Source organism: Cinclus cinclus, chromosome 2, assembly GCF_963662255.1.
Source record: "Cinclus cinclus chromosome 2, bCinCin1.1, whole genome shotgun sequence".
In the NCBI taxonomy this organism is placed as follows: Eukaryota; Metazoa; Chordata; class Aves; order Passeriformes; family Cinclidae; genus Cinclus; species Cinclus cinclus.
In genome coordinates, this window is record NC_085047.1 from 29,939,399 (window position 1) to 29,962,357 (window position 22,959).

The following is a 22,959-nucleotide window of genomic DNA, read 5'->3' on the forward strand; positions in this document are numbered from 1 at the left end:
ATACGGTAAAAAGACATGTATACCTCTTTCAGTGTTGAGGCCATATACTTATTCCAATACACTCATGATAGTAGAGACACCCAAATAAAATACAAGGAAACTTTATTTTTCAGTTTTATCAAGGTTTTGCTCTGTTTTTTGTTGGTTTTTTTTCATTGTTGTTTGCTTTTGTCTTCAAGCTGCTTAGTAGTTGACAAGTCCGGTCAGTTTTTGTATTAAAAAGGATTTTGATGGAGGTAGCTTTGTCTCTGTCCTGGCTTTTGCTTGGTCTTGCCTGCGCACTTGTCTCAGTAAACAAACTCAAAATAAAATTAAGAACGAAAACTGGAATTCCAGGCGGAGGCAATGAGCAATGCAGCCAGGTTCTCCATGTAACAGACATGGCGCTGGGGCCTCCAGTCACTATATACAGAGTCCATCATACATCCATCCCCCTCTCTCCTAAACACACTCCTTGCTCCAACGGGCTGGCTGCAGAGGAAGGAGTTTCTCCTCCTTCCAGAGACCTGAGCAGCAGCTTCCATGGAGGGAAACAGCACCCAGACAGGAATGTCAGGCAGAGGGGTAGAAGTGTGAAGGGGTGAGCTAGGGGGGGGGTCACTTCCGCTTGGCCAAACGGTCAACAGCACTGGGCCAGGAACTCACTGCTGCTGGGCCACCTGTAGGGCGAGAGAGGAGGACCTGAGACTCACGGGCTGGTCACCAGTGTCCAGCCTGGCCCACGGAGTCCCCCTCCCCTCCCCCCGTAACTCCCTTACTGACCAGAGAGGGTACGTACTTGCTGGGGTGGGGGTGGCGGCGGGGGCTCACTGCTGCGGTTGGCCAGGCGGCTGAGGATGTTGCGCTCCGACATCTGAAGGCGCACTGCCACAGGTGGGATGCGGGCAATTGTGGCAGGCAGACGAGTCACGTCTGCTTTCATGTCACTCAAAAGCTCCTCCAGCTGCTTCAGAACTACAAGAGAAAGGGACATCTGTTCGGACGGGAGGGACACCCCAGAGGGGACAGCACCGCTGAACACCTATCCCAGCCTTGTTTAACACACTGCATTACCTTTGTGCAGCACAGCATTGGCTGGTTTATTCCCAGCCATTGACTCCTTGGATAGGTGCTGGTGGCTCTCAGCCAGGCATTCCACCTCTGCAAAACGTGTGTTCAGAGCCATGGATGGGTGAGATGGGTCTTCAGACATGTTCAGATAGGCAGCTCGCCGCAACTGTTCCTCAATCACCAGCGCTTGCTCCAGGAGCTGAAAGGTGGGGCAGGAATGAGTCTTTCAGCAGCTGCCAGAGAGGGTGCCTTGTCTGCACACCCAGTCTCTCCTAACTGAATTCCCCACCACCTCATAAAGTGAGATTGTGTAGCTGAATTTCCATTCACGGACCAGTTTTATTGAGTAGCCCAAAACAACAAGAGCTTCACAAGGCAAAGTCAGATACACAAGAAAATCAGGGTACACTGCATTTGATAGATTACTACAACTCCTCTAATATTTTCATTCCTCCTGATTCTTTTTACACATTCTTTGAGGCAAACAGGACAGAGATTACTTTTTGAATGCAAGGGAAAAATATTCCATCCTATTTATAGGCAGAGCATAAAATCTTGTAAGCATTTGGAGAATCCTGTCAGTGTAGATCTCATCGTTCAAGTCTATAGTCCAATGTTTTACCCCAAGACTGAGACCTACACTGCTTTTTACTTGATCTTAAACCACTCCCACAACTAAGCTATGTTCACTCCCAAAGAGGATGCAAGAGAGAATGAAGGCAGCCCTTTCAGCAACCAGAGTTCTATTCAGGCACATGGAGTGGATTGTAGCAGACCAAGCAGAAGCTGTGATGAGAACAGCTGTTTGAACCTTAAGCCTCTTGCTTTCCAGTTGTTCAATAAACATTTGGATAGAGAGTACTGAGCCAAGCTCCCCAATATCGTTTCCAGAAAAAAAGGGAGCTCCTATCATGGAGCAACTGCACGATCCCAAGATATATCATCTTTTTTATTACCCCTAAAACAAAAAGCACTGCAAAAATCTTTCACTTTGTTGGTGGAAACTCAGAACTGCAAGAACTTAAGAGATCCAGGCAGTTATCCCACTAAAGAGAAATCCTTACCTTAAATCGTCTTGCCAAGAACTTATTCTTTATTTCCAGGAAGTTACCCCTGTTCATCTCACCCTTGAAGGGTTCATTGAGGATGGCGTAACGTGGATCATTCTGAATATCCTGCCAACGGGCATAGCCATGACTGAGATGGGATGAGCTCAGGCAAACAAAGGCAGTGAAAACAAGGGAATACGCAGCCCAAGCAGTACTGTTCTCCAGAGGGAGTGGGGAAAGGAGGTACAGAGAGGGGACAAACAAGAGCCAAGGAAGAGGAATGAGAACTGTATCCTGCTAAGCCTTAACTATGCTGCAGGAAGCTCCCCCTCCCACCATCACTTACACTCTTGTGAAGATAAAAGCACTTGCTCACTTAACCTACTCCAGTCAGATCCAGAACGGTCACTTTCACCCTGACAAATTATGTACAAGGTGGGAGAGAATGCATCTGTCATGGCAAGGATACTTGATAATCCCAGCTAGGAGCCAATAGTCGTGACGCCGATGCCAGATCTCATAGGTCTTCTTGGTGACAGTTGCAGCCCGCTCTTCATTCTGCCAGAGGGAGTGTAGTTCTGGAAAGGCAAGAGACACCAGAACAGTTGGAAGTTATTTCACAAACATAAGCAGGAGCTTTTGAACAAATTCAAGCAGATAAAGATCTCATACCAGTGAAACCACCATCTGCTATGTTGAACATGAAGCGCTGCTTTACTGCTTTCTTGTGCCTTTCATCTACTGACTCCTTCAGCATCTCTCCATTCTGCAGCATCACTACATCTCTCTTATCGTCATCCTTTTTCTCATCTGTACACACAGGAAATTAATAAAACAAACATGGCAGATACCATAACAAGTTGGACCCACCACAAGGAATCCTTGCAGAAGAAGGGTTAAGGAAAAGAAGGGAGTCATCATGCCTCACCTTTCTCATCCAGAGTGATTATAGGAGGGTCAGGGGGATTTTCAGGAGCTGCTCTGTCTTCCCCTTTCTCCACATCAGCTGCAGGAAAGAAGGGGAACATGAGATGAACAGGAACATAGCAAGTCTGCAGTTTTGTTCTTCAACCAGTGAAACCCAATACTATTCTGTAACTTCCCACTGATTTTCTACTTCCAAGCCTATTTCTTTAAGCTAAAGTGCTTTGTACCTTTGCTTTCTACTTCCATTGGTTCATCTGGTCTTTCTTTCACTTCAGTTTCCTCTACTTTTTTTTCATCTGCTTCTGTGGAGTTCACTGGAGATTTTGCTTCCTGGGGCAGTGTCTCCACAGGCTGAGCACACTGCTGAGGACAGTGACCAGTGAGACACAAAGTATAGCAGTGCATGACAATAGAACACAGTCACAGTCATTTGAAAAGCAAAGACACACAACTTTTTTGTGAGGCCAGTTCTGAAGACCAGAGAGTTACCTTCAAGCATCACTCAAACTCATCTCTGCCTCATGAAATGAAGAGGGAGCAGAAGCAGAGAAATTTGCAAGAGAAACTATAAGGCAGAAAAAACAAAACTCACCTCCATAGGGGCCTCTGTTTCAGTAGCAGAAGCACTGAGCTCCTTCTCTGGTTCGGATGGTTCTCCTTGCTCCTTAGCACTAGCTCCTTCTTCCACTTTTATGCCGTCTTCTGTGTATTCCCCACACCAGAGCCAGCACAGCAGACAAAAGAGAAGCAAATCAGTAAGGTCTTCCCTACTACCAAGCCCACTTCTCCTTTGCTCCCAGACATCAGGCCCATCAAAATGGAACTAACTTGACCCCCCTTTTCCTGCCCACTACAAACGCTGGGCTTCTCATTGATGTCAATTCATCCCAGGAAAGCCAGTGTCCTCTCTTGCCTTTAAGGGCTTGCACATGTCTTTGGCAGCCCTCCTAAGATGAGAGTAAGCTGATCTGCGTCCACCCCCAGACCCCACCACCACAGTTCTGGTGAGGGGAACAGTCAGGGTAAGGTCAGGACGCAGGGTCGTACAAGAGGGGAGCCCTCACCAGGTGGAGGAACAGGGGCAGGTGTATTTGGCTGTGTATCCCCTGGTGTCGAAGGAGTTGGAGTTTTGGGAGAGGGTGAGCTGGGCTGTGAAAGTTTCTTGTTCTCCTCTATCTCCGCCAGTTCTGGCATACTCCAGCGGCCATTCACATGCTCAAATTCCTGCACCTGCACAAGAGGGAGAGAAACATGTATCACTGGAAGAGTCATACAAAGCTCATCCTTACACTTGCAGAGGCAGGCCACTGAGCACACAACAAGAGTGGGTGTGAAAGGAGAGCTAACTATCTAACTCAAGACCCCAGTGACTACAGTTGTATGGCCAGCAAAGGCCATGTTGCTCTGCTAGGCACCTACCTTTTTGCGTATAAGTGACATGACCCCAATGCGAGTAAGGACGTGCTGTCGAGAAAGACCTTCCCGTGGGACCCCATCTGCAAAGGTCTCTGCACCATCAGCTCCAGGTTCACATAAATGGCGCATGAACAGTGAGACATAGGCCCTGCAGTGGTTGACAGACAAGCGATTGGTCTGTAAATTGCACTATGTGGAGACATGCATTGTCAGACCCCTTCCAGCACATCAGGGAAATTACCCCAAGACTCTTAACCCACAGTAACAAGTTCTGGGGCTTCAGGATCCTTCAAGGGAGAATTTCTAAACAGAATCACTACATACATAGAGGACACACAGCTAATTCAAGAGTCTTGAGCCAGAAATAATCATAAAGCCAAGAAAGACTCTGGGAGAGTATTCATTACATGCTTGTAGGGCCATGCTATTCCTATAAAAGCATTTGCTTTTGGTGACTGAAGAGTCAGATCCAAGTAAGAAAGTCAGCAACAATTCCAGCTTATACTTCATTCTCCCACAAAGAACCAACCAATACATTAAGGAAATGTAAGTCTCTGAGAAGAGGCCCAATTCTCATTCTTCCCCAAAGGGCTAGTTGCTGTCAGTCTCCCATTCCTGCCTAACACAGACTCACTTGAACTCTTTCTCTGACTTGCCACGGAGGTCCCGAACAAGCCACTGAGTGGTGAAGGCATCCTGAGGTGGCATTCCATAACGCATGATAGCATTGAGGAAGGCTTTCCGCTGGCGAGCATTGAAACCCAATACCTAGAATGAAGGAGCAGACAGGCAGATACAGCAAGAGGAATTCAGGAGCAACTGGGATGCAAATGTCTCCCCTGGTACAACTTACCTCAATGTTCCCTCCCACACGGGCCAGTAAGGGAGGTAGAGGCTTATCCTTATCATTTCTCAGACCCTTGCGGCTAGGCCGACGAGCTGCTGAAGAAAGAAATGCAGCTAAGTAGAGACAATACACAAAATATTGTTGAGCGAATACTGCCCCAGCAGGAGAGCACCACAAAACATATACATTGCCCAAACCAAGTTCCACACTCAAAGTAACCCAGGAACTCTGGCTCCAGTAGAACTTACCTTCAGACCTCTCATCAAAGTCCTCATCTCCTTCTTCAGAAGCAACTGAATAGTCTGACTGATTATCTGACTGGTCATCCTGCCAGTCTGAAAGAAAAACAGCACGTGAGCCTGAGACGCTACTCCATTACTTCCCAGCAACATGTACCTGCACCTGCTTTTCCCTAAGGGTCCTGTGGATTTGTACCTCTATCCTCCTGTGAGCCATCGTTGTAGTTAACTTGCTTGCGAATACGTTTGCCCTTGCCCAGATTCCTGGCGAGATCCTCCTGTTGTTGCTCATAATGGTGACGGAGCAGTTTCTCCCAGTAATCAGGATCCACTGATTCCTCCTGCTTAATAATCTCCCGTTCAACCTCCTCTTCCTCCTGCCAGAGAGGTAACAAATTTAGGGCCCTATGCTCCAAGTCCCAGCCTGTCATAGCAGATATATGCCTGCTTGCTCAGCCTTAAAAACTTCAGAGCTCAATTAACTTAATTGATTCTCCATCACTCAGGAGGGTACACTAGCTGATATCCACCTCATACTCACCCCCATCTCCTCCTCACGAACCACATACTGGGCCACCTTGAAGGAGCTGAGATACTCATTCATGCCCTGAAGTTCTGTATCCTCTGTTTCATCCTGGTTCCGATCCAAGAGACGCTCAATTGCTTTGTCATCATAGTGGATGACACTACTGTCCTCACCTTCTTTGTTATCCCCTGGAGGAAGAGTACAGGGCACCATTGCTGTATGGATCTCAATGGACTACAAAAGGGAATGCCACCCTAGACCTTCTTTGTAGAGCTATAATCAGCACTGTCTCTCACTAAATAAGGAGCCAGATCTACCCACCCACTTCAGTTCTACTCTCAGGCACTCACCCCCCTCAGTAGCCTCATCCTTGAAGAGCTCTTCAGTGCCAAATTTGAGAATGTCATCAAGTTCCTGTTTGGACATGGAGCCTGTCTTGGAGCCCAACCCTGGTCTCACTACCAGATGAGTTAGCATCATCTTCTTCTTGGCCACCTGAGTGATACGCTCCTCCACTGAGGCCCTTGTCACAAAGCGGTATATCATCACTTTCTTGTTCTGTCCAATTCTGTGTGCACGACTGAAGGCCTAGAAAAGAGATATGCTCAGAACAATCTAGAGCTGCACAAGCAGTAGTCTGATATACCCCACCTACCCCCACAAGCTTCCCACCTGCCTTCATGTTGGCTCTTAGCATTAGTGAAAGCTGTGCCCTAGAAGATCCCTCCACTATTTCATTTCCCATCTCTACCCATCCACACTCTTCTCTAATTTTGAAGATTTCTAGAGGGGAAGCCTTACACTCCCTTCACTCTTTCTGATGATTTAATTTCTCCTCTTCCTCAGGATTAGTCTATAGTGAGTGATCTCATTCAGGCTCACCTGTATATCATTGTGGGGGTTCCAGTCTGAATCGTAGATAATCACAGTATCTGCTGTGGCCAAGTTAATACCAAGACCCCCAGCTCGAGTTGAAAGCAGAAAGCAGAACTGCTGAGCTCCAGGAGCTTAGATTTAAAAAAAAAAAAAAAAAAAAAAAAAAAAAAAAAAAAAAAAAAAAAACCAAAAAACAAACAAACAAAAAACAAACAGAAAAACACAAAAGTAGTCAAGGGAGTGTGCAGTACTCAAAGAAGGATTTGTAACTGACCCACATCACCTGACAGGGAATTGCTACTAATTTAAGATTCCAGGAAAGCAACAAAAGACATGGGACACAACAATCCCATTATGAGCATTAAGCAGACACAAGACAAGCTTTCATTTCACAGGAAAAGTAGACTATATACCATTGAAGCGATCAATAGCCTCCTGACGCATGTTCCCTGTGATTCCTCCATCAATCCGCTCGTATTTGTACCCTTCATGTTCCAAAAAGTCTTCTAGAAGGTCCAACATTTTGGTCATCTGCATATCAGAAAAACACCACCACAGAAGAGTGAGGGACAAGTAGATACCCGATCAACAGACTTCTTTCTCAGAAAAAGTATTCCAGGCCTAAAGGTTTTTCTCCATATACCTGAGAGAATATGAGCACTCTGTGACCTCCTTCCTTCAGGTTCTTTAACATCTTCTGGAGCAGCAACAGCTTTCCAGAGGCTCGAATAAGTGCACTACCATCATACATGCCATTTGGCATTTTTGGAGCTTCCTAAAAAGAAAATGAGAAAGAGAGAATAAGGGGAAAGGGACAAAAACTGCTTGAAGGAATGTAATTTGGTATTAAGTCCCTAGCTGATGTTGGCTCACACCTGGTCACTTAGCTTGGCACAACCACAAGGTTGTGGTTGTTCCATATACTGCCTGTATGAAACCTCAGTGCTACCCTGTGCCTGTTCTCTTGCAATTTGACTCCTACATACCCTCCTCTTTTCTTACTTAGTTCCTACTCTTACAGTCTTCACCACCTCGCATGAGTCAAAAGATAGCTCCTACCTGTCATATAAATGTGCTGGAAGAGACAAGGCCTTCCAGCATGTTGGGTCTAAATAAAGACAGGGTGGAAAAAAAAGACATAGAAGCCAAAAGAAAGAAATGGGAACCCCTCCATGCCCCACCTAGGGAGCAAACTGGCTTCCTGATAACAGCCAGCAGAAAATTTGCTTATACAGAATAAGTGACTGGACATACCATAGCAGCCACAGGAAAGAGGTAGGGGTGGTTACAGCACTTCTTCAGATCCATAACAACATTGAGCAACGAGACTTGGTTACCACCACCCCGTGCATTCAGTGCCTCAAAGTTTCTTGTCAAAATGTATTTGTAGTATTTCCTGAAAACATAAAAGAAAATAAAACAACTCAGTCGTCATGAGAATGACTAACCTAGTTCTTCTCTTGCTAAACTCTGCACAACTTCTGGCATTACCTGCCAGCTAGCTAGGCTCTGCCAGTGGCACTCACTATCTCTTTATCCCTTAAACCAGAGCACAGGATTAATCCTTCCTCTTGCTCTAGTGTAGCCCACTGTGCAGAAAACCCTGTAGAGTAAGGATAAGGGCTGTTGCAGCACATCCTCTTTCAAACTGCAGAGCAGAGAAACAGTAGCTCAACAGCAGGTGCTCTCTTCATCCCCACACTCACTTCTGCATGGGACTGAGCTCCACTCTGACAATCAGTTCAGTCTTAGATGGCATGTTCTTGAAAACATCAGCCTTGAGACGCCTCAGCATATGTGGGCCCAGCATGTCGTGCAGTTTCTTGATCTGATCTTCCTTGGCAATATCTGCAAACTCTTCTAGGAAGCCCTCCAAGTTACTGCAAGGAAACAGACACTCAGCAAACAGCACAAAGGAAAAAGAGCAAAAGAGCAAGTGAGGGGAAAAGAATGACAAGACAGACAAGGCTGACTTGCACTGCAAGACATACTGGAATCTCTCGGGTGTCAAAAAGTTCAGCAGGTGGAACAGTTCTTCCAGGTTGTTCTGCAGGGGAGTTCCTGTAAGCAGCAGCTTGTGTTGGAGTGAGTAACCATTTAGCACACGGAAGAACTGGAAAGGAGAGAATAGGGAAGAAATAAACCAAAATACACAGACAAACACAAAGGCTTATTAAGTCATAGGCTTAAAAAAAAAATTCTAGATAGAAAGTTGACAACAATCCAGGGTTCAATTTAGATCACATCAGCTGTTTGGACAGAAGTTCCAAGTAGTTCACATTCCAGTCAGGGTTACTAGACTGATCTTATTTGGATCATTGTTCTGCATAGCTACACCATGACTGCAGCAAACCCTCTGAGCCATCAGGTGCTAGTAGGTTTCCTTTGCTCCTATAAGTTACCATCTCTTTCAGATCACAAATCATTTCTAGACTGTTTTACTATGCATTTTTTCTTGCTATATTAGTGTTCCACATTCCTTTGACTACTCTGCCTAAAGAATTCTAGAAATAACTAAGTCACTCTTCCTATCCATATCACTCCTGGCAGCATTCCAGAACTCTGAACAAGCTGAGGAGAAAAAGAGCTAAGGGTTTGCTAACGTGTCTTAAAGGTAATTTGCACTGGTTTTCACAACAATGAAGCAATTCCAGGCAGATATAGTGAGCAGTTAAAGAACTGCACTGAAAAGCACAAGTATAACATATTTACCTGCACAAATTGACAGTAAACCAGTAATTTATTTATGAGCTTGGGCATTTTTTTGCTTATCTAACACTTAGCATGATACAAGGTCAAACTTAATGAAAGCAGCTGTACTAGATGGCAAACAAAAAACAAAGCACTTGTGTTTTAGTTATTGCATCAGAAGAGACTTCCAGTGGCCTCCACAGGGATTTATCTTTCTATGTAGTTATACTTAAAAATACTCTTATTTTGGAATCAAATGTTTAAGTTACTAATTATATCTGCAAACCTTTAGGAGAAACCCAAATCTGTCAAGAAGCATCTGACCTATCTATCTTGCAGCCAAACACCTATAAGCTGCTCTTATAGGACAGGAAAATTCTGTAGAGGAAAATTTTAATGGTTCTGCGTGATGTCATAGTGTAACCTTGAGTCTTTACATCCTCTTTCAATAAATGAATATTAATAGTAAGCATTCATTCCTACTTCAAATAGTTTTGATAAGCATAGAATGGCATCCAGTCTTAGTGCCTACAATAAGATCTAGAAACTGAACTGCAAGCACAGCTGTGATGTCTCAGGAAGATGCCTCCTGCCAAGATCCAAAACACTAAAGCCATTTAAACAAAACAAACAAAAAAGAAATCAAGCGGCAATTTTGTCTTACAGTCTCCAAGATCCTCTAAAACCAGCTTTCCAATAATAATTGTTTTTTGGGTACTGAGCACTAGAATCCAGCTGAAGACAGACAAATCAATACCAAAATTGAGGCACAAGGTCTAGGGAAGGGCTCGATCAAGAAAGTACAGTCAAGTCTACTGAATTCAAACAAGCTTAGTTAAGGTGTAGCCTCATACTAAAGCAGCTATATGGTTTTTCAGCACCTATCTAGGCATTTCTGAACATCTCTGCCCACCTTCAATTTCTGTAACACCCAATTAGTTCTGCTACAAAGCCAGAGGAATGCAGAGAGCAAGCCTACTCTGGAAGCAGGGTAATTCTGCTCATGGAGTATGTTTTATGCTCAGCATGGTAAACCTTTCTAGAATCGAGGTGGTGCAGGTATGCGATCTGCTTTCAGAGAAGTCACTTTATATTTGAGAGCAACAACCACATCCAGGTTTTTCTGCCTTTCAGTCTACATCAATTACCTATTCACCTGTGTCTTGGGTTGCAATGGAGGATGTAGCCAAAAGTATGTACTCTATCACCATCTGTTAAAACCAGGTGGGACAGTGTTCTTTATCTTTCCCACAACCCATCCTTCCTCCAGGGCGGTATCTCCTGTTAATGGGCCATTAAGTCCCACTGTATGACTGATAAAATGGCATCATCCCATTGTGAGATGCTCCATCCAGGGGGAGGAGCTAAGCAAGTCTACCTAGATAAAACCTGAAATTTGGAACATCAGAGCAGCCTTTTTCCACTGGATTCCAGAGGAAAACAAACCTTCCACATAATCACTTGACCTTCAGAGGAAAACTGCACCCCTCTCCAGGACAGCTGCTTCAACAGAACCACATCTGTCACTCCAGGAGGACTGCAGCCACCATTTAATTGGACTGCTTACCAACAACCTGACTGATGGGGGTGTCAGGTTGTATTCTGACTCTGTCAGTGTTTCGTATTTTTTTTTCTTTTGTATTACTGTACTTTTAATTTAACTTTTCCTAGTAAAGAACTGTTATTCCTATTCCCATATCTTTGCCTGAGAGCCCCTTAATTTCAAAATTATAGTAATTTGGAGGAAGGGGTTTACATTTTCCATTTCAAGAGAGGCTCCAGCTTTTCTTAGCAGACACCTGTCTTTCAAACCAAGACAACCTGGAAAGAAAACTGTTTTAATCAAATGATCTGTATAAATTGTTACCAGTGATGATTGATCTCCAAATGCAGGCTGTTGATTTTTCTTTTTAATAACACATCAAATTTACTAATGAACAAATGACTAAGAGCTGTCCCCCTCTCCCCTGCAACATATGCCCATAATGCCATGCCCATGAACCACCTATGCTTCTCTGTACCTTAGACTGATTGTTCTTCAGTCTGTGAGCTTCATCCACAATGAGACAGGCCCAGTCAATAGAGCCTAGTATAGCCATATCAATTGTAATCAATTCATAGGAAGTGAGAAGCACATGGAACTTGACAGCAGCCTCCTTCTGCAAAGGAAAAGGGTGAACATGTAATGGGACAAAGGATGCAGTGCTCCTCCATCAAGTTATCCTGATAAGCCCTGGTCAACAGCACATCAAAAACTTTCTCCTGTCACAAGATTCGAAATGCTTCCTGAACCATTTTAATCTTTTAATTCCCAATTGCTCTCAACACATGTAAGTCTCCTCAACCCCCTCAGTACCTGCTACTTTTGGACAGATGCCAAATACTCTTAACAGAAATGTTTAACAAGTAGGTAGTGAGTAGAGGCATGTTAGAGAATTGAGATACTGAGATCTGGAGAAGAGTGGCTCATCAGAAAGCTAAGACTTCTAAAGATAAATAGTTTACCATGGAATTTTAAATTACTATTAGTAGTTCAGGCCGTTCCATTTCAAAGGAAGGAAATGAACCTATCTGCCTCTGCCACTAAAAATGCTTTAGCTTCCATCTTGGTTTCATTAGGAAGACTTAGGCTCTACAAAAAGCTGCCACCTAGGTCAGGCTCTTCCTTCCTGTCTGGGCACAAAATGCAATTTCTTGTATGACTGGGTATGGCCTGTCAGACAATTCCTCCAAATTGATTAAGAAGTTCATACTTTTTGTTTGTATATTTGTCTTCTACACACACAGCGGCAATTCTGACATCAACTTAGATCCGAAGATGCACAACTTCACAGGTTAAATAGGGTAGGGACAGTATTACCTTAGTCAACTATCTTTCTCCAGTACTGAAACACTTCAGATTAGCAGAGTGTTTAAACAGTCTACAGCAAGAGTCTAAAAGCCCACTTGTCATCAATTTGTAGTTATTTCCCCTTGGAAACTGCAAGCATAATCAGTTCCCAGGGTCAGCAGAGTATCTGAATCTCAGCTGCTGAAAGTCAGTTGAGAGCACCTCAATTCAGGCTTGTGTTACAGCAGAGTTCTCTACCTTCATTCTGGATGCTTTTTTGCCTCCACGTATTGCATTATCCTCAAAAGTGAACTCATTCTCACGGATGATGGCCCGGCTGTCTTTGTCCCCGACGTAGGTCACTACATACATATCTGGGGCCCACATCTCAAATTCTCGTTCCCAGTTGATGATTGTGGACAGTGGTGCACTCACCAAGAAGGGACCCTTTGAGTGGCCCTACAAATATAGTCAGGAAGAGCATGAGATGACTGCAATCACTAATACAGGCAGAATCTCCCCGGGCAGCAACCTCCCAGCTCTCACCTCTTTGTATAAGGAATACAGGAACACTGCTGTCTGCACAGTCTTTCCCAGACCCATTTCATCGGCCAAGATTGTATCTGTGCCTTGGGCCCAAGAGAAGCGCAGCCAATTCAGCCCTTCCAGTTGGTAGGGATGCAAGGTCCCCCCTGTTACATCGAGGTACTCCGGCTGCCGGTCATACTTCACTGTTGGCTATAGCGGAAAGGCAGAAGAGGTGGAATCCTTTCACTCAGTTACGTAACTAACAAGTCTTTTCTTAGCCACTCTTACATTCTCTAGTACAGATGAGGCTTCACAGATTCACAGACAACCAGACTACCACCAAACCCAGCTTCCAAATAGCCAAAGGCATCCAAACAAGAAGCCTTTTTTTTTTTTTTAAACCCTTTCACCAAGAGCTAGGGAGTCTGACCCGATGGACACCGTGGACCTTTGTCTGAAGTGAAGGCTTTCTAATGCCATTTATTCTTTGGGCTATGAGGAGCTCTAAACCATATGCTGGTTACTCTTCAGTCTGCTCTTTACCTCCAGGCACCCCAAAATAAACACCTCTATTGGAGGGTTCCAAAGCAAAAAACAGTAACTTACATCTACTGTGGGAGTCTCAGGGGGTCTTTCCAGTTTCCGCATCTTCACTTTCTTTAACTTCTTACCAGGCCTGCCCTCTTCACCTCGCATCAGCTCCCTATGCAGACATGGTCCCAAGTACACATAAGTTTAATGGCTTTTTATTAACAGATCGAGAGAAAACTATTGTGCAGAGGACAGGAGGGCAATCACCAACTCAAATAGGCTCAAGAAAATAGGGCTGGAACCTTCATGAACGGGTAGAGAGACACAAGGTCCCTGCCCAGGTCAGCAACAAGAAGATACTTCTTGCCCATTTCCATCAATTAATCCAGCCAGTGCTAGAGGCTGACATACTGCAGTGCTTACTCTTGAGGGAAGGTAAAGGCAAACAACCTCTAGATACTTCTCCTACCTGTGATTCCAGTAGGCTTGCTTGTAGAGGTCATAATCTTGAATGTCCACATCTTCACTTTCCCAGGATGCCTGGTCATAAGGTAGGTCTCTCCATTTAATCAAATAGTGGACATTCCCCTTCTTATCCACACTGCAGAAGAAACCAGTAAGCCTCAAGCAGTGAGACGGCAGTATTCCCCCAATCCATTCAAATGGAAGGGAAGGACTCTTTAGTGAACCAGCAGAAACAGAATGTCTGTCATACCAACAAAGAACTCCCACTATTTCTCCCAGTCATACTGCAGTTTAGCTCATCCCCTCTCCCTTAGCCCTGCTTAAAGTCTTTATTGAAAATCCTCTTTGTTACACCCCCTACCTATGATTAAGGATCCTATGGATCATCATCCACTCTGGCTTGATCCCATATCGATAGAAACGCTCCTCCATCTCAGCATATTTGGGGTCCTTGTTTTTTCTCTTTCGGCTTTTCTCTTCTTCCCCTCCAAAGTCTCCCGAGGGTGGCTCATCCATATCATTTTTGCGTTGGTAGTTACGAAACATCACCTGGCAGTGCAACTCCAGCTGCAGTCAGGACACAAGCAGTCAGTAGGTGTTTTAGCCTCAACTGTCCACCCTTATGCCACAGTTAGATTCCTCCACTCACCTGCAACTCAGACACCCAGGAGCAGTGCCAGTAGGACATGCCCTGCCATTTGACAAAGAACTGCCTTTCAGGCCGACCCTCCAGAGGCTTCGGGGGTGGAGCATTAGGGTCTGCATCAGGTGGACGTGGTGGTGCAGGCCCAACTGGGGGCTGACCCCATTTCCAGATCAAGATCTTCTGCACCTTTCCTTTCAAAGCCGGGCACTGTGATGTTAAACAGAATTTGATGCATCATAGTGTATGTACTCTAACAAGGAAATACTGAGTAGTAGAAACAGAGTCACTTCTGTGGTTTCACTACAAAGATAGAATTTGCTAGGCTTGACAAGCCCAGTAGTCTGCCCAACTACAACTTCACTGAAAGTCTGTGCAAAAAATATTTTGCTGTAGAAATAAGGGCCCAACATAAGCAACCTTTTCTCGGCCAGCACCTTTAGGTTTTTATCACCTAATGAAAGCAATTATCACCATCTGTACTACCTATTTCACGAACTTTCTGGAAAAGCATGGTATTTCTCCTAATCTGCTAAGAAAGGTCTTAGCATTACAAAGCTTTCAACAGTGCAAAACCAGTTTGTCTCAGCATCAGTTTAAATTACTTTAAGCACTGAATTTGCTTGCACTTGTTCTCCTGCTTTTACAAACATACAGGAGCCAAAAAATGTGATCCTTGGCATGCTGGACCAAAAACTGCCCAACTACCCTGCAAATCTCATGAGGCCCAAAGGCTGTAGCCTGGTTCTTCCCACTGTCTGGAGAAAGTAATCAATCAAGGTACAATACAGCCACAAAGTCAGGCCTTTAAGCTTCATGACAAGTGTGAGGAGACAGTCTCCAAAGAACTTCCACAGAAATACAATGATGCTAAGGGATTAGATCAATCACCTCTTGCAACAATAGTAGAATGGCACTAGCAGAAACTCACAGTGCAGCGAGGACAGAGCCATTCTCCATTGGGAATCTCAGGCAGTGGGGGATTCAGACAGTGGATGTGATAGGATGAAGGACAGGCATCACAGCACAGCAGCTCTCCTCCATCCTTGCAGACTCTACAGAACTCCATATGGTGGTCATCCTCTTCCTCAGCATCCCCCACTACATCCTCCAGGATTTCTTCACCTTCAGAGTTATCCTCCTTTGCTTCCCACTGAATGCCCTCTTTTTCCTATGGGAGAGGAAAATCAGAAAAACCAAGTGATTATTTCATTACTACAGAAACACCCCCAAGTCACTTGACATGACCCCTCAATACACGATCTTCTGCACCATTTGGGGAATCCAATACTTACACAGTGTGGGCAGCTCCATTTGCCCTCTGGAGCTTTCTCCATATCTGGGTCCAGGCAAACCATGTGGTAGGCACGAGGACAGGTATCACACAATATAATTTCTCCTCCCTGCTGGCACACCTCACAGTAGTCCTGATGATCAGTCTCATAGCCATCCACCGCCACTGTGGAGTCCTCCTCACCTGCAGAGGGTGATGAGGAGTTAACTGTAGTAAAAGCCACAGATACAGGTTTCCTACAGCCAGGGAGGGTATTCTCCCAACAGCTTCCATAGCCATCCAGAGAGCCAGAATACAAAACTCTTACTCTATATAAGTAAACAGGGCAAGAAGGAAAAGGTAGAAACAGGAGCAAAACAAGTCCCTTTGTGCCTCCCTTCCACCCATGCAATAGAAGATAAAATTAAGGCCAGGAAAACTCAGCACTGCACCTATTTCCCTAATAAAGAACTCCTGAAAACCTTTTCCTTATTCAAAATATCAGGCTCCTCCTTCACAAACAATTGTCCCTCAAGTACATCATTAAACATCAAAACTCCACGCAGACATCCCTCTCATCTTTCTACAAACTTAGCTGTGTTCAACCCCATCTGCTGGCAATTATCTGTACCTTTCTTTTTCTTCTTCCCAGCCTTGAGTTTTTTGCGACTGCGGCTACTACGGCTTGTAGATCCATCTGAAACAGAGTAGCTGTTGATGCTAGCATCATCAAAGTCTGACTCCACATCCAGATCATCATCTTCACTCTGAGGTAGGCAAGAGAAAAGTTTTGTTACTCAGACACACACAGCCCAGCATTACTATCACATCATGACCTCTCCCTCACAAGGTCAAGAAAGGAGCATCACTTACTGATGATCTTTTACGCTTGGAACCAAATCCTCCCAGTTTGATTTTTAGTGGTGCCACCTTCTTTGTTTTCGGTTTCTTGATATCAGGGATACGAGGACTGGCCTTTGGCTTCCGCCTGGCATTGGGTCCTGGGAACACAGGAGGCAGAGTCAGAAGGGCTACTGCCTTGACACCACTCACATTCTATCCTCCTGCCAGACTCTTCATCTCACCTTTGCCCTCCTTTGTCTTGGCTTTCCTGAGTGGCACATCTACAGGGGGCTGTGGCAGCACAGCATCCACATTTGTCACCATACTCTCGACTACTGCAACAGCTGCAGCTGCAGCAGCTGCCACAGATGCACCTGAACTTCCCTTGAAGGGGTTGTTTGTGCTAAACTCCCTCCATTTGGCTCCCAGTACCATCATCATCTTCGACACTGCTATTTTAGGGTTCTTGGCTGCGATAAGTGGCCTGTGTACAGTTAAGGAAGAAAGGAAAGGTTACTGAACCACGCTGAAATCTAGATTATTCCTCCCACTGCCACCCCCATCAACACCTCTATCTCAAACTACAGTCCCGTCTAATCTCTGATCTCAACAGCCAATTAATCTCTCCATTCTCATCCTTCACTCTGTGTGAAAGATGGAAATATTCAGGGGCTTAGAAAAATAAATGGAATTTAGTATAACAGGGAAGAAAGGGGACTGGGAGAACTTGCATCATCTCAGTGACTGAAAACAAAAAAGCAGGGGATCAATTATTTTACTGTTGCTTCAGTTTTCACTCTAGGTACAACACTAGTGTACACTGATGTTCCAAAATCAAGGAATCTAGTTTTTGTCCAATCTCTTTTTTTTGGTCCCAAGTAATTTCAAGTGTAGGCTTGCAGCTCACCTGACAAACTGGCTGAAAGCTTTGTAGTTGGTGAGTGTACGGTAATCCTCCTCTGTGAAAATGTGATCAATATCCTCCATGCCCCAATCTTCCAGGAGCTGAGCAGATGACTTTGGCTCCTATGAAAAGGGAATCATGGCAACTCTGAGCAGAATTTCCACACATACTCCACAGATGACCCAGGGAATTTCTTCCCACCCACATCCACTTATCCTTACCATAGGACACAGCTGCAATAGCAGATCAGTGGCAATAGGAAAAGTATTTGGATTCAATATAAATACCGTGTGTGCTTAAAGCAGTAGAGAGGGCAAGTCAAGAGGGATGAGACTGCACAGTCCCAACTCCCTGTGCAATCACAAAGGGAGAGCACAATGATCCCCCAAATCAGATACATGGGAAGGAGAAGCAAGCAGTATGTAAGGTAGCTTGTTACCTTTGAGTCATCATCTTCTTCCTCCTCTTCCTCCTCCTCCTTGCGCTTGGCTTTGTTTTTCTTTTCCTTCTTGGGTCCTAATTTCTTCTTTTTCTTCTTCCCAGGGGTGTAATCACTGCCTTCACTGTCAGAGCGCAAAACCTCTTCTTCTTCCTCCACAAACTCATTTCCCTCACCAGAGCTGTCCCCCAGCTGGGGAAGGAGGGAGGGAGAGATCAGACATGGGAAAATACCCTGCATAAACACTAAACACTGCTCTCTCCCCAAGCTCTACAGGATTCATTCAAAAGATTGCTGCTATTGGCCAACAGTAAGCATCCTCACCATACATATCCATATTTTGGAGTGTGACCTTAGGCATCCTTTTTCTTACCTCCTTCTTCTGACGCTTACTGAGCTTGGGCACTTTGGGTTCCTTCAGTTTCTTGGGCTTCTTCTTCTTCTTGATTTTGGGAGTGTCAGCCTCTGACAGAAGCTCTTCTTCTGGCTCTTCTTCAGGTTCTGGATGTGAAGAGGTAACATGTCTCAGTCAACTCCCATCTGCACACAACAGTATAGCCCCCCTACACAGAGATCAACTTGTCTGTTTCTTGCGACACACTTACTACAAACAGAGGCAGTTACAACTCTTATTGTTCACAAAAGATACCCAAAAATTGTATCCTAAGATATCACAGAACATGGTTTACTCCATCCCAACACCAATTTCCACAATCTTGCTTCTCCAAGCAGAATTGCACTCAGAACTTGGGGACAAGAAGTTTGCCATAACCCAACAAGAAGAGAAAAGAGCATAAAACAGATGGCCCCATCTAAAGGAGGCAAAGAATGCATTTGAGAACCTGAGTAGGATACTGTTTCAGTCCATGGATCTCCAGGAAAGAAACCATCTAGCCTCTTCAGCAGTACAGAAATCCCACAGCTGCATGCAAAACACGGGCCAGTAAGCCGCTACTTTTCCTCCTCCATAGGAAAGTTGTTACTCAGCAACTCTATTCTGATCCAGATTAGATAGAACCTTCCCCCAGCCCCAGCAGCTAGCAAGCTGCCTGCCTGGCCACAACACATGCCAGTTCTCCAGCACCAGTGCACGCCTCCATCTGTGTGCCCCCATTTCCTGGCTGCCCTTGGCGCGAGGGGCAGGGGCAGCCAGACAGCCCTTCCTTCTCTTTGTGGCAGGCTGCGGGAGCAGCGCGGCCACCCGCCCTCCCCTGCCGCCCCGCCCACTGCACACAGCCAGAGTCACTCCTTCTCCCTCCAAGGGAAAATGGCCTCCTGACCACCCGAGCTGGGCAGGATGGAGGAAGCCACAGGTCAGAGGCGCTACCACAGCCGGGGTTGAAACAGCAGAGATAGAGGTCTCAGAATCTGGAGTGCCATGCCTGGCCCCTGCCATATTCCCAATCAATGGATGTATCTTTGCTCCCATGGTTCTGCAACACCAGGTCCTACAAGGATCATGCATCTTCTCCCCCAAGTTCTGATTTAGAGCCTCTAATAACCCACCCTTATCAAGGTATCACCTAAACTTCTCCATTTTACAGTGATTTTACCAATTTTTTTCATAAAGACTTTCATTACTGATAGCCCCATTCTGCCCAAGATCTCAAGAGGTGCCAGAAAACTCCAGAGACAAGGTTTAAGAAAAAAGTCCCAAACAAACAACATTCCAAAGCTCCACAACACCATATTCCCTTCTCCAGTTACATTTCTCCTATATGACACTACAATACTCCAGCATGAGTTAGTAGGAAATCCCACACTTGTCCTACAATTGACTATATACATCACTCCTTTTTTACAAGTGAAGAATCCAGATGCATCTCCACGGAGCAGGTCATCAACAACAGCAACAAAAAAAGCACACCAGAAGAATTCTCAGGGCTCTAACTCAAGCCTCATGTTGATGATGAGGATGCAAATACAAGGCAAAAAGCAAGACACGAGGACTAAAAAAAAAGCAAAGGTGAGCAAGCTGCACGGAGCAAGAACCACAAGAAACCTCAATAATTGGGTGTGGTGATGAAGGAAAAGTGGGTCACGCAACAGCCCAGGGCAGTTTTCTCTGGACGTCAGCCGGTCTGAGTTCCCAGATGAAAGCAAGCAACCTGCCCTTTCACATACTATCCCCTCTTCCCCCTCTCCATTCATGAAAATTGAAACTCGCAAGCATTTCGGTACCCTGTCAGAATTGGACACTCTGTCTCCACCCTCTACACCTCCTCCAAGCACAGGCCCTGACAACCTGCAATGGCTTGGAACAAAGTCAGCTCCATCTGACACAAAGCTGTAAGCCTCTCACTTTGAAGCACCCCTGGGACTCAGATACCAAAAAACATGTGCATGACTTACAGAACAGAAAAAAATAAATATTACATTCCTCAACATATCGTGCATTTCACATGTTCGGCTTGAGACCAACATTATCCCCATTCCACATGCATGCCCTGCAGGCTCGGCATACCTGGATGCTGGGGGATAGCGTTGTTCAACAGGATCTCCATCTCATCATCATCACTGCCCCCTGAGCATGGTGATGGAGATCCAATGCCCGAAGCCATGTCCTCCACACTGGGGGAGGCCTGGGCTTACACAGGGTGTCGTCTTCTTGCCAGTCTGGCCAGTACTTCATTGAAAAGAAAAAGAGAAAGTTACAGCAAACCTGAACTTCGTTCTCCCAAGCAATAGTGCTACTAAGAGGATGTGCGACAAAGCTTAGACAGCAACTTTACTGGCTTTGGAGACTATGGATAATAGAAACACTGGCAGCAAGTATCAGTTCAGAGTTGTGATAAAACAAGCTTTGAAGACACCAGATATTGAACTGAGTCAGCAACTCATCTCTACCGAAGAAGCCAAAGCAGCTGTCCTAAAGGAAAACGCACTCGTCCTCTGCAGCCGGGTGCCCTCGGTTATTTCAGCCTTAAGCCGAGAGAAGGCAGCCGGGCTTACAAGGGAGCCCTGGGGCCAGCGGGGCGGCTGTCAGCGCGGTGCCCTGGCCAGCAGCCCCAACCCGCCCCGGGCTGGCACAGCAGCGCCGGCCCTGCCCCTGCCCGGCCGCACACAAAAGGCCGGGCGGGTTCGGCAGCCCCGCTCAGCCGCCCCCGCCCGGAGCGGGGCTGCGCGGCGCAGGGCGGGGGCGGGGGGCACCGTCTCCCGGGCGGGGGCGCGGGGCGGGGCCGGGGAAGTCCGGCGGGTGTGCGGCGAGGGGCCGCCGTTCCCCCTGGACCGGCGCAGGCCTGGGCTGCGGGCACCGGCGAAGGCGGTTGTGGGGCAGGGGAGGAAGGGCCGGACCCGTCCTGCGGCCGCCCGGGCAGGGGGGACGGCGCGTCCCCGGAGGAGCTGCGGCCGGAGCCGACGGGGCATCCGGCGGAGAGACGCGTCTGCTGGCCCGGACACCCCGGGTAGGCAGCAGATAGCCTTACCCACCCTCGCTCCCTCCCCGTTCCTCACCCGGCTCCGGACCCCGGCTCCTCTCTCGCCGCTGCCGCCGCTGAAGGGAAAATGGCTCCGGCCGCGGCACCGCCTCTTAAAGGGGAAAAAAACCCGGCTAGGCCCCGCCCTCTCCCGCCTACATCCCATAATATACCCCGGGACCCCGGCAACAGGCCCCGCCCCCATCTCCCCGGCAAACACACCCCCCTCCCCCCCCCCCCCGCATCCCATAATACTCACCCTCCCCTCAGAACTTCCCACTCACTGCCCGGCCCGGCATCCCATAATAATAACCACCCCTCCCGCCGGTAACATCCCATAATACTGTTCCCCCCCGCACCTTCACCCCGAGAAACATCCCATAATACTCCCTCACGCTCGCACCCCTTCGCTTCGGCATCCCATAATACTGACCCCCACCAAGAAACATCCCATAATACTGACCCTCCCCTCCCACCCCGCGCGGGACCCCGCGCGCCGGGGCAGGGCGCCCCCCCCCCCCCCCCCCCCGTGCCTCCCTGGGCTGCCATCCCATAATAGGCACGTCCCCCTCCCGCGGGGAGAGCGCACTGTGAGGACCCCCCCCCGGAACATCCCATAATAGTCACACCTTCTTCCCCCCCCCCCCCCCCCCCCTCGCGCCCAGGCAGGCATCCCATAATAGTCGCCGGGAGCCACCGTCCAGCCTGGCATCCCATAATATTCGCGGCCGCCCGCACCCGCGGGGTTTCGCCGCCGCCCCCCGCCCGCCCTGCCCGGGGACGCGGGCCCCGCTCCGGCCCGGGGCACGGGGCAGACCCCTGGCACCGCGCGGCCTTCGCGCACCTCCCGCCCTCTTGCGCGCTGGCACCGGCCCCGGGCACAGGCTCCGGGCACCGCCCTCCCACCGGCGGCCGACCGCCCGCGACCTCGGGGCTGAGCGCCCCGCTTGCTTCCTTGCCCCGTCCTGCCGTGCCCCATCCCGCACGCTCCGCCCGCGGGGCCGCAGGACCCCTCCGAGGCTATCCGTGCCCGGCGCGGTCGGCTGCCACTGCCAGCCTGTGTGTGGGGAGCCCGCAGTGACTTTGGTGCCTCCCCTGCACCTCGAGGCTTCCTAGTTGCTGATACCTACAGGACTACCTACCCCAGGATACGCGTTCCCCCAGGCAACTAGCAACAGGACAGTCTCAAGCAGTGCCAAGGGAGGCTTAGGTTGGGCATCGGGGGAATTTTTACATTGGAATGCACTGCCCGGCAAATGGTGGAGTCACCATCCCCGGAGTTGTTTAAAGAAAGGCTGGATGTGGCACTCGGTGCCATGGTCTGGTTGCCATGGTGGTGCTCGGTCAAAGGTTGGACTTGATGATCTCAGAGGTCTTTTCCAACCTAAGCGGTTCTGTGGTTCTCTGATCCATGGTATGTTCATGTAGTCCATTCCTCCCTGTCACTCAGCACCCTGCTCCCTGCT

At 47.3% G+C, this 22,959-nt stretch overlaps 1 protein-coding gene and 1 non-coding gene across 2 annotated transcripts; both read right to left on the reverse strand.

Moving 5' to 3' along the window:
• Nucleotides 1-85: 85 nt before the first annotated feature.
• CHD4 (chromodomain helicase DNA binding protein 4) lies at nt 86-21,586 on the reverse strand. The gene is made up of 40 exons (XM_062515532.1): nt 21,531-21,586; nt 20,542-20,703; nt 18,451-18,578; nt 18,078-18,269; nt 17,642-17,760; nt 16,977-17,218; nt 16,765-16,892; nt 16,523-16,658; nt 15,914-16,095; nt 15,550-15,789; nt 14,625-14,828; nt 14,337-14,542; nt 13,980-14,111; nt 13,586-13,682; nt 12,998-13,189; nt 12,710-12,910; nt 11,643-11,780; nt 8,922-9,043; nt 8,637-8,810; nt 8,185-8,326; nt 7,574-7,705; nt 7,344-7,461; nt 6,937-7,061; nt 6,405-6,642; nt 6,070-6,242; nt 5,725-5,905; nt 5,538-5,624; nt 5,296-5,384; nt 5,077-5,210; nt 4,446-4,590; nt 4,091-4,256; nt 3,619-3,728; nt 3,253-3,386; nt 3,028-3,110; nt 2,772-2,909; nt 2,569-2,677; nt 2,115-2,247; nt 1,054-1,249; nt 779-954; nt 86-681 (listed from the first exon to the last, which is right to left on the reverse strand). Exons 2-40 carry the CDS (start codon nt 20,636-20,638, stop codon nt 598-600), a joined length of 5,823 nt encoding a protein of 1,940 aa, XP_062371516.1. The 5' UTR covers nt 20,639-20,703; nt 21,531-21,586; the 3' UTR covers nt 86-597.
• LOC134041480 (small Cajal body-specific RNA 11) lies at nt 3,925-4,063 on the reverse strand. The gene has a single exon (XR_009933022.1). It is a non-coding gene; the product is annotated as a small Cajal body-specific RNA 11 (non-coding RNA).
• Nucleotides 21,587-22,959: the final 1,373 nt, after the last annotated feature.